Source organism: Metarhizium robertsii, assembly GCF_000187425.2.
Source record: "Metarhizium robertsii ARSEF 23 chromosome Unknown MAA_Scf_3, whole genome shotgun sequence".
Lineage (NCBI taxonomy): Eukaryota > Fungi > Ascomycota > Sordariomycetes > Hypocreales > Clavicipitaceae > Metarhizium > Metarhizium robertsii.
This window is the reverse complement of record NW_011942171.1, coordinates 4641651-4652597: the sequence shown is the minus strand read 5'-3', so window position 1 is coordinate 4652597 and position 10947 is coordinate 4641651. Positions and strand designations below refer to the sequence as shown.

Here is a 10947-nt window from a genome sequence, read left to right as displayed (position 1 = left end):
CCGCGCGCCCTCGGCCGCCGGCTGCCCGGCCACGAAGCCCATGTACGCCGGCCACGAGGCCTCGTCGTCGCCGCCCGCCAGGAAGTGCGCGTGGCAGTCCCAGAGCCCGGGCATCAGGTACGGCACCGAGTAGGTCCCGCGGCACTTTTGCGTGTACTCGGCGGGGATGGCGTCCTGCTTGCCGACCCAGACGATGAGCTTGGCTTCCGCGACGAGGGCCGCGTCGGGAACGGGCTCGTCGGCGCCGGGGATGAGCAGGTCGGCCTTTACAATGGTGTAGATGAGCTTCTTGGTGGCATCATCGGCCGGGGCATGGCGGGACGCGGCCCGTCGTCCTGGGCGAGGGCGTATCGTGGTGCCCAGGCTGAATGAGTAGAAGCTCCGTGGGAACGGCGCCGGATCGGCTGGTTCCCGGCACGGAGGTGCTTCCTGCGCCGGGCGCTGTTCGAGCACTCGCCTCGTCATGATGGGTCTGTTGGTTGCGATGCACGGAGCAGAACGGGACAATACGTGACCATGAGGTTCGGCATGGACAACAGGCTGGCTGACATGGCTTGTACGCCACGGCTTCCATGCGTGGCCTGGGTGTCCCCAACAGCCGTCGAGCATCCAACAATTGCGGGGTTTCCTGCCATTGTCATGTATTGCAGGGAGGCCTATACTTGATCACGGCGTCGCCGTGGTGTTACTCTGTTGAAGTCGTACGTAGCGATGGCTATTTGTCCAAAGCCATCAGGCCTAGCTCTGTAGGCCAAGTAGTTGTTCTGTAGAATTCTTATGCATGTAGCGCGGCACTTGTAGTAGACGGTTTATATCAACTCATTGCATCATGTCAATACACATGTCGCTTCGGCAATCCGCCAAACCCACAACCCCGTCAATGCTGTCGTCCAAAAAATGGCCATGGCCACGCCACGATATTTTATTGATGTGTAAGTAAAGGCGTCAGGACCCCCTATCCACGCAACAAAGGCCGACTCCATCACCAACAAGGCTACATGCATCGACATATTCGTCAATCAGCCTTACACCATGCGGGTCCGTCCCGATGCAAACCCCAGGCTAATCATGTTTGCGAGCGGCCCGCCGCAAGACACGCAAGCTGAAAGCTGAATCCTACCAGACATGTAAGGGAGGCTATGAACCGCCTGGCTCCGGCGCCCGCAAGCCAGGGCTAAGCAAGATGTGTGCTGGGGTTCAAAAAAAAAGACTCCCTGTCTGGTTCGTGCATGTTCTTGGAGTGCACGTACTACCAATGTCACTTGAAAAATTTTCCCAGCCCGCGGCTATGGATCCGAAGATGCTTGTTCATGCCCATGTGGCTGGTAAAACCTGGGCCGCTATTTTGAGTTGCCTGAACAGATGCCGTGCAACACGCCCGCCTGCCATGATGACATGTCGCATATCCGAATCGGTGCCCTCTCCACCACATCCCCTCTTCAGATGTTGTTGAGCAATAATAAGCACGTCGTGCCTGAAAATGCGGTGCAAACATGCCAAGTTGCTGCATGGGGAGCCCGACGCTGGGAAGAGCACGATGCGCGCAGACGGCTCTTCTTCCAGTCGGTTTTCGAACCAGGCGGCCAAGAGGGACTGACTACTAGCACGGCGACTCGTCTCTTGCAAGTTGTCAGTAGCATAATTGATGGGCAATTCGACATGCCGCCTGGTCAACGTCGTCGTTTGCCGCCCGCCGCCCGCCCTCCCTCATCTGGCGCCATCGACGGCCCCTGTCCGTCACGCACACGTGGCAAACACACTTCAGCACGCACGAGTGACAAGATCAAGGCCTTGTTGCCTGCCTGATCGGGGAGTCGGGGGCGGCTCGGCTTTCGCAAGGCCGCCTGGCGCTTGCAAGGCGGGCGCCGGTGAAGCCATCGAGGCCTTGATCCGACATGTCGAGTCTGCCTTTGCGTCCCCATCGACGCTGCGAGTATAGTCCAAGCCATTGACTCGAATCAGCTTCTCAAAGCACCCTAGCGTATTTATACTTTTGAGCTTCTACGCCGGCGCTGTATTTCCTCGTCGGCTCTGCTCCTTCTTCCCAGCACTTGAGCGTGGCCGTCAGCTCTGCCGAGCACCTTCGGCAAGGGGTCTTGCCACGCCCTCACGTACAACTTATAAACCGCTCGGCGTTTAGACGGCTGCCTCTTTTTTTTTTAGCTTTGTATTTTGTCAGTGGTGCTACAGACGCAGAGCTGTCAATCCGATCCGCACCACCCACATGTCAAGTCAAGTAATACACGCCCACGCGGCCAAGATCTCGACGCAACCCTACCAGACAGACAGCCAGGCCGCTTGACCGGCCCATGCAGAGACTGACGGCATGCAGGAGCAAGCAGCGCGGCGGGCTCGCTGACACTCCATGTTACTATATAGGGTCCTGGTCGACACTAGCTGCAGCACGTCTCGCCTTGGGCTGCTCGATGCAAAACCGGCGGCCCCCAATCTGGCAATACGGCAGCCCTGCGCGCGTCACACGCATTGCCCTTTTCAGCCTATGCGCCACGAGGCCATGGCACGCCTTGCCCATCTCGCTGACTGACGACGACATACATACATGTGTATGTACATGGTAGAGATGCACCAAGATTGCCTGGCCTCGGACGAACATGTCGCCGGCAAACGTGCAGCCGTTGCCGTGTCTGGCATCACGGCCGGAATTATCTGACCTGTCCCGGAAGAAGCTGAAAGTTATCAAGAATGCTTGGGCCTGCGACTGCCACCGGCTCTGCCTGGCGCTGAACTATCTTTATGCCCGCCGATCCTCGACACGTAGCCCGTCGTCTCCCGCCATGGGGCGGATTTTGGCCAAGGCTGAAAGGATAGACGGCGTCAGGAGCGTGCTTGCAGGAAGCTGGGCTGTCGTCATTTATTTACACGGGCATATTCGAAGAGTCTAGTTTTATTTTTGTCCCCCAAGCGTGTGGCTTGGGAGCACAGACTGCAGCCTTGCCAACTCCTTAGCAAGGTGACTGGATTCGACGAGTCCATGTATACATATATCTAGAATGGTCAAGGCCTGTATTCCGGCGTCGATTCTTGCTATTCCCCAGTTCATTCGCTCGAGTAGGCCGCGAGTTTCGTCCTTCTCGGCAAAGAGTGCATTGTTCCAAGTTTCTCCCGCTCCCATATCGGTTTCAACCACTCTCCCATATACACCGGGGCCCAAAGATGCTGTCGGATGCCGTGCTGTACGGATGGCTGGCCCTGCCGGCCATACTAGCCTGGCTGGCAGCAAGCACATACTACCGGTACTGTCGATTAAAACACATACCGGGCCCGCCGAGCGCCGGATTCTCCATCTGGTGGCTGCTGCGGTCTACTCTCGGCGGCAGGACGCACCTCGACTTGTACGAGGTGTGCCAGAAGTACGGTACGGCAGCCTCTGCTCGCAGAAAACGGTCCACGGCCAAGGAATACTGACAATGCCCTCCAGGCCCCGTCGCCAGAGTCGGGCCCAACGACGTGGTGACCAGCGACGCAAGGCTTGCCATGCACATGCTCGGCGCGCGCTCGCAGTACACACGGTCGTCGTGGTACAACGGGCTGCGGTTCGAGCCCAGCAAGAACAACATCATCTCCATGAGGGACGACGCCCTCCACGCCGTGATACGGTCGAAAATGGCCGGCGGGGTACGGCGGCATCCCACGCGCCCGGCACCCTGCTCAGGATCAATGGCTGACAGTGTTTTTTGCCCCAGTACTCCGGCAAGGAGGTCGACCACCTCGAGCCCAAGGTGGACAGCTCCGTGCAGAACCTGGTCCGCCTGCTCGACTCGTACGTGCGCGACGGGCGCCCGTTCGACCTCGCCCGCAAGATACACTTCTTCGCCCTCGACGTCATCTCGGAGCTGGCCTTTGGCGAGCCCTTTGGCGACCTGACGACCGACTCGGACGTGCACAGCCTCGTCACCGACATCGAGACCTACCTGCCCTACCTGATTGTGTCCACCGTCATGTCGTGGATGATCCCGGTCCTCGGGCTGCCCGTCTTCCGGCCCCTCATGCCCTCGGAGCACGACGTGCTCGGCATCGGCCGCCTAGTAGGGTTCGTGATGACACCGCCCCCATGCCGTCAATGACGATGACCTTGGTTGCTGACTTTTTCCACGTCGCTGGTGCAGAATCGCAAAGAGGGTGGCGGCGGAGCGCTACGGGCCGAGCAAAAAGACGCAGAGGGACATGGTCGGCTCCTTTGTCGCCCGGGGACTGACGCAGGAGCAGGCGGAGAATGAGATTGCCGCGCAAATGTACGTTGCACTCGCCCGTGCCGACTCGGCTTCTTGAGTCAAGTGTGTTGAGACTGTGGACTAACACGGCGGCTGGGGGGCGGCGGGCAGCATCGCCGGGTCCGACACCACGGCGACCGGCATCCGGGCCACGTTGCTGCACGTCATGACCAATCCGCGCGTCCTGGCGCGGCTGCAGGCCGAGATTCGCGCGGCCGAGCTGAGCTGGCCCGTGGCTGGCGACGCCGAGATCCGCAAAATGCCCTTTGTGCAGGCCACCATCAAGGAGGGGCTGCGCATGCTGCCGCCCGTGGCTGGCTTCATGTCCAAGGAGGTTCCGGCCGACGGGGACTGCTGGAACGGCTTCTCGTTCCCGTCGGGGACCAGGATAGGACTGTGCATGGTGGGCATACTGCGGCAGAGGGACGTGTTTGGCGAGGATGCCGACGAGTTCCGCCCGGAGAGGTGGCTCGGGGCGACGCCGGAGATGGAGGCCACTTGGGGTCTTGTCTTTGGCTCGGGGAAATGGGCGTGCTTGGGCAAGAACATTGCCCGGATGGAGCTGAACAAGGTCTTGGTGGAGGTGAGGCTTTCTGCCCGTTCCTTGTTTTGCAGACTGTCTGATTGGTGGGTTGCATGCTTACACGGTTTGCCAGGTCTTGAGGCGCTTCGATCTCACGCTGATTGATCCGATGAATCCTTGGAAATCTATAAATTGCGGTGTTTTTTTGCAGTCGGAATTTTGGGTACGTGGTCATGCACGCCATGACCCGACGGCCGAGACGGCAAGGTGTTGATGATGGGCATGATCCAGGGGTTGTTGGACGTGGTGTTTGCGATTCGAATTTGGGCTCACATGGTATGTGCGGGTGGCTCCTGTGGTTTATTTCCGCGACTCTGTAGGATAAAGGGGCTGGGACATGTAACTGGTGCGTCTCGTTGTTTCCTGCGGCTATACTTCCGGAGCATAAAGACAGTCGTGCAGTACAAGATTTACCCGACCGGGTGTATTTTGCTTGGAGTCTCTGGGAGAAAAATGGCAATTCTCATCATTTGTCGGCATCTGCAGATACTCGTGGTAAGAGGTCCCCCACCGAGCATACATCTTGATAACCGAGACTGGCCAAGCTGAATACGGATGCCATTACGAGACAAGGAGTCACTGAGTTTCTGGACAACCGGTTTTCTAATAGATTTCATCACTATATTGTCACACCTCGAGTAGAGAATACATTGCAGTACACAGTCTACATAAAAGGGCAGCCATCAACTCCGAATGCTTGGGTTCGACTGATTAGTGCGATTTCGCGGCCAATAATTGACCTCATACGTGGTTTCCAGTGACTCGAATATTGAGTCGTTTCCAGGTGAACGACGCCCACGGCGACTAGCATACTAATGAGGCTAGCAAGAGAAAGATCACTACCGCATATACCATGAACCCGCTACTTGACGTCTTTTCTATACCTCATATTCTCTTTGTGGAAATAGAGCCGTCACTGCGAATCAACGTGTTGTCATCCATCAAGACGATGACGTCGTCGCCATCCATGGTCCACTCAAGTAGTAAATTTTCCCCTGGAAAAAATGATATATTGGGAAGCTGAGGTCGCCCTTTCATGGTTATTTCATGAGCCTCCTGAGCTACTGTGCCTAAAGTCCCGCGTGGTTGGCCAGCCATGGGGTGGTCGAGGGGAGGAGAAACTCAAAAGCCCGGTGCTAGTTCTTAGTCGAAGCTTGACATGTTAGATCTCGTAGTATACTCGTAAACATTTACGACAACAAACCTGCATCAGCAAGCACCAGGGATCCGACTGTCGAATAAATCGCCTGCCCAATTTTGTGCCGTGAGCACTGGGAATTGCCCACCAAGCATGCGGGTGTCTTCATACACAGTAGGATTTCGTCTCTAATCGGCATCTCTGAAGCCATCATCACATTCTGTAAACAGTCACATGCACCAGGCACTTTGCGAGTGCTGCAATCTCGACCCAGGCCACCCCGCCCAAGACTCGGTCTAGCCTCTTAGTTCCGTCCTGGGATGCTTTTATTTCCCATCTAGGGCTACAAAGACCCAGGTACAGAGCCTAGTTCGGAAGCACACAAAATGTTAAAAAGTCATTACTTCACGTGTTGATCGACGCCATGCCCTTGGGCTTGCGAGAATGGGGAAGCTATATAAGAACGGACGGAGTATCAGCACCCCCCCGAGACCTACTTGGAACTGTCTACCACATTCCGCCCTCTTCAACTACACCTCTGAAGCCAATAGAATCCACACACAATGCTTCTGGCCGCGGTCACCACCGTCCTTTGGGCCATTACGTCCGAAGTCTCGGCTGCGACGGCCACCAGGTTCGAGGGCATCCCGTCGGTGGGCGTGCTCTACACCCACTCACCCAAAAAGCACATGTGCACGGGTGCCGTCGTCGCCAGCAAGCCGGGAAATATGATCATCACGGCTGCGCACTGTATGCGCGGCGACGGGAAGCACCTGCGCTTTGCCCCCGGATACCACGATGGCTCTACGCCATATGGAACCTACCCCGTCACGGGGGCCTATATCCATAACGAGTGGAACAAGACCTTTAGCATCAACCACGACTACGCCATCCTGACCCTTGGTAACGCTACTATTAACGGCAGATCTGTCACTGTCCAGAAGATGACCGGTGGCAACAAAATCGATTTCAGCCCTTCGTACAAGAACGTGGTCAAGGTCTTTGGCTACAATCTCAACGAGGAAAAGCCTATGCGCTGCACAACCTCCACTTATCGGGCTGGAGAGGGACAACTCGGCTTCAACTGCGGTCCCTTCAGGGCAGGGACAAGCGGTTCCGTCTTCATGACCAAGTATAGTAACAAGAAGATGCTTGGAACAATAGTGGGAAACATTGGTGGCTGGCAGGGCGGAGGTTGCAGCGACAGCACGTCGTACTCGGCCAAGTATAGCTCTGGATTGAATCGCGTCTTCGACGAAGCGAGCAACTCGACTGGAAAAACTGATTGCGGTTGGGTGGTTCGGGGCGGTGCTCCCAAGTATTGCTGAGCGACAAGTCTGTTGAAATAAGCTCCTTCTAATTTATTGCAAAACTCTCTCAAATTGTGGATACTCAAAGTGTGTGCTCCTGAGCCAAGGGATCGGTGATGTCTTGTGCCTCGTCGTTAAGAGTCGATGTTTGAATCTGTGTCATGGTTTCGACCCGGCAACGCGGCAAGTGAGCCGCGAGGTCGGCAGATCAGCTTCTGGAACATGGCTTCCCATGCCGTGGCGGCAAAAGACGGCAGCCCCTTGTGCAAGCGTCGAATGTTGAATGGATTTGCCACCACATGGCGTTTGCCATGGATGGTTGATCGCCAATGTCCATCTCTCAGCGCCAGCGTCTCTGTCGGCTCCCCAGCGGCATGAAGTCCGCCGAGTTCCCTAAAGGGTTAAGGATGAAACAATTTTGCGGGCCAGTGCCGTCACCCGTCAGCGGCCTCAAAACATTTCAGCGCAATAGGAGGCCAACTGGTGTGAGGCAAATCGTCGTGTCGCCGTCTCATTGTGTTCGTCGAGCCGTGACAAGTCGTGGTGGCGTGCGGCGTCATTCACGGTGAGCGATGTCGGGCAACTTGACAGGTCGAGGGAAGGAGCTGTCCTGTCAACTGCCCAGATATGAGATCCCGCAGCAACCCCCGCTTTTCTCGCACTAATTAGTCCATGTGCCTTTCCCTTCATACACTTACAATTAAACCTCGGTGCCGATACAAATTTGCAGCTTTTCTTCTCCGGGGATTACTTCTACTTCAACGCCAAAAGCCGTCATCGTACGCAGCTTGCCCATCTAAACAGTCGGCGGGGCTGTGCTTGCAGAATAAAATTTGTTGTGCTCCGGGGAACCATCACGCGCTAGGCCGCATAAGCCCCAAGCTGGGCATGAGCGATAATCGACAGCAGCTTCATGGACTGGCCAAAAGCCAATTGAACAATGGGATGTTCCGGAGAATGACCTACCTTGCGGCATCCTATACATCACGGCGCTCTACAGCTCCAAGGAAATTCATCACAGCTTCATCCTCAACCGTGTAATCATACAGCACCGTCCATGTAGACGGCACCACGGAGTCTAGATGAGCAGCAAGAAGAACGCAGCCGCCATCGCCACCGCCGCAGGAAAGGTTTCACGCGCTTGCGATGCCTGCCGAGTGCGAAAGGTGAAATGCAACGGTGACCAGCCATGCGCGCAGTGCGCTCATCTCAATCTGCCCTGTGTATTTGCACCAGCGCCACCCAAGCGCAAACCAGGCATTCGAGGCCGTCTCGTCGCTCAGCTACGCAACAAGACACCAACAAGCGGACCGGGTAGCTCACAAACCGTGTCGCCGCCATCCATGGCCCAGGCTGGTGGCTCTGTTAGCGGTGACCCTTCATCAGCTGGGTCGTCGCCTAGAGCAGGCGTCATCCCAGTGACCTCAATTGCTGGAATTGTCGATAACCTGGGAAGCAGTCCGCCCTCAGAACCACCATTTACGATTGGAGGGTGTGGCTTCTCGGCAGACTTCTTCCTCGGGCTACTCCCCGAGTTTGAGGAACTGGTATATCCGGTCAACCCTGTCCTGACACCAGCCGAGATACGGACTGCCATTCATAATATGCATAGCAACTTTGAAGATGCTGCTCTAGTACATGCCTATGCATCAGTGACCATCAACCTCACCAAGACGTCGTGGACAATGAATGGAATCGACATAGCTTCACAAATGACAACCTTAATGCAATACTGTCTTTGGGCGCATAGGAAAGCTGAAATGGCGAGAGAAGGTGATGGATATAACGGCGGTTTACAAGGCGAGATGCCAATCACCGTCAAGCGCATCATGACGTGTATTTGGCTCGAAATCTGTCTCATGGCCTTTAAACGATTTGACCGAAGCTATACAATACTCCAAGAAGCCATCAGCATGGTCCAAATGCTCAACATGCATCAGTATGGCCAGGGCGACCGTCGTCTGACCCATACAGAACTGGCCCGGCGTCAGAGAATGTATTGGGAGGTCTACATCCACGAACGCTTCCTATTCATCATGTCCGGGTTCCCATGCACCATGGTGCCTCTGCGTACCGGACTGCCCTTTCACGACGAAACTCTTGCCGCCCACGTCGCAGTCGGATGGAACCGCCTGATCCTCCTCTTCCAAAACATGGACGACGCCTTCCTCTCATACTGGGCTGCTCAGCAGGTCCCCAACCCCCTCCTCCCCGAGATAACATCTCAATGGATAGAGAGCAAACAGGCACAGCTCGACCAAGACGAGGCAGATGCCGTCGGGGACGAAAAGGAAATGATTGTCGCCGGGTGCGGCACGCTCATCGAACTACAACACGTCGACCTGTTCATCACCCGGCTCTGGCTCCGAACCCTGGTTTGGCAGCTAGCCCTCTCCCACGGCCTGCTCCGCTCCGCGCCGACACAAAACACACACGAGGGCCTGTCGCTTCATTTCCCGGCGCAGCGCCTCTCCGCACAGCTCCGCAGCCTCGTGTCCCGCCTGAAAAGCGTGTCCAGCGTCGTCTTTCACGGGAGCGGCATCCTCCAAAAACTGTTCGAGATTACAAGCACCGTGGCAGATGTGCTGGCGCTTCCGCGCGGAATCGGCCAGACCGAAGACGAGTCCCGGGCGAGGCTCGAGGACTTCTTCTATCTCGTCAAGTTCATATTCAGCTTTGAGAGAACGCAGAAACACCAAAGGGACTACCTGAGAGAGAAACTCGAGGTGCTGGAGAAGATGTACACCGTCGTGGATTTCAGGGAACTGGCGGGCGCGAGCCCTTCGTCCGCAACAGGGGATGTATACGAGTCAATAGCAAAGACTACCTGAAGAATATAATCGCATGGCCAATGAGAATCTCAAACACCACATTACCCATGCCACAGAACAGGCTGCCCTTTTTTTAACTCTGTAAATGTCTAACCGGAGAACATGACATTATTGTGCAAGTGACCGGCTAATGCTAGATCTCTTCGTAGTGTCTTGGGTCCTACGTGATGAACAACACAAACTGTCGTATTGCCTACCTAGCAAGCTGTTAAGATCAAGCACGCCAGAACGCCTGGGCCAGGGGGACAAGGGGCCCGTCACAACAAGGCACCTTGCGTGACAAAGCTGGACACGAAATACTCCCGTGCGAGAATGGCGAATCGTGAGGCAAGTTCGGAAAGGGGCTCAAAGGCGAGAACGCGGCATGAACCGGGCCATAAAACCACGGCTTCGAGGCGTTGTTTATTCGACCAACGTAGCAGCACCCGGATAGAAGCTGATTCTTTCACTCTGGGAACCCCGTGCTTCTGGCAGCCAAGGGCACGGATCTGAGACGAGTCGAAGGTACCGGAGTACGAGGTCCTGATGCAACGGTGGGGAGGGTTGCGTGGCGCGAGAACCTTGATGGGCACTTTCTGACCGTATTAATGCAACAATCGGCCCATCCCATCTCATCCCACACCTCTCAAAACTGCATCCAGCTACGGTGACACATGCTCAAAAGTTTCAAAAAAGACTGTTGTATAAGACTATTCCTAACTATGTTGCTTCTTTCATCCAAACCAATTGTTGCTATTCATAGCCACCGCAATCACGGACACCAAGAGTGCTGGTATGCCACTACTCCAGTCCTGCCTCGCAGTTATTTGTGTGCGGAATCTGAGCAGGTGAAAATCCACCCTTGCTGAGACAC

General features: G+C 55.9%; 5 protein-coding genes across 5 annotated transcripts in view; 4 read left to right on the top strand and 1 right to left on the bottom strand.

Moving 5' to 3' along the window:
• MAA_08764 (amidohydrolase) overlaps positions 1-465 on the bottom strand; it is a gene marked incomplete at both ends in the record, with an annotated part of 908 nt that extends 443 nt beyond the window's left edge. Inside the window, one exon of the mRNA XM_007826762.1 lies at positions 34-465. Within this exon, the coding sequence (XP_007824953.1) occupies positions 34-465 (432 nt within the window). The remainder of the gene's footprint in view (positions 1-33) is intronic.
• Positions 466-3174: 2709 nt separating this feature from the next.
• MAA_11009 (transferase) lies at positions 3175-4290 on the top strand (the record flags this gene model as incomplete). Its single annotated transcript, XM_011412954.1, has 4 exons — positions 3175-3376; positions 3440-3636; positions 3705-4051; positions 4128-4290. The coding sequence occupies 4 exons, from the start codon at positions 3175-3177 to the stop codon at positions 4288-4290; spliced, it is 909 nt and encodes a 302-aa protein (XP_011411256.1).
• A 108-nt stretch (positions 4291-4398) lies between these two features.
• Positions 4399-4920, top strand: MAA_08763 (Cytochrome P450 CYP570C8; the record flags this gene model as incomplete). Its single annotated transcript, XM_007826761.2, has 1 exon — positions 4399-4920. The coding sequence occupies one exon, from the start codon at positions 4399-4401 to the stop codon at positions 4918-4920; it is 522 nt and encodes a 173-aa protein (XP_007824952.2).
• A 1596-nt stretch (positions 4921-6516) lies between these two features.
• Positions 6517-7281, top strand: MAA_08762 (Peptidase S1/S6, chymotrypsin/Hap, active site protein; the record flags this gene model as incomplete). Its single annotated transcript, XM_007826760.1, has 1 exon — positions 6517-7281. The coding sequence occupies one exon, from the start codon at positions 6517-6519 to the stop codon at positions 7279-7281; it is 765 nt and encodes a 254-aa protein (XP_007824951.1).
• Positions 7282-8345: 1064 nt separating this feature from the next.
• On the top strand, positions 8346-10094 carry MAA_08761 (Zn(2)-C6 fungal-type DNA-binding domain protein; the record flags this gene model as incomplete). Its single annotated transcript, XM_007826759.1, has 1 exon — positions 8346-10094. The coding sequence occupies one exon, from the start codon at positions 8346-8348 to the stop codon at positions 10092-10094; it is 1749 nt and encodes a 582-aa protein (XP_007824950.1).
• Between the last annotated feature and the right edge of the window lie 853 nt (positions 10095-10947).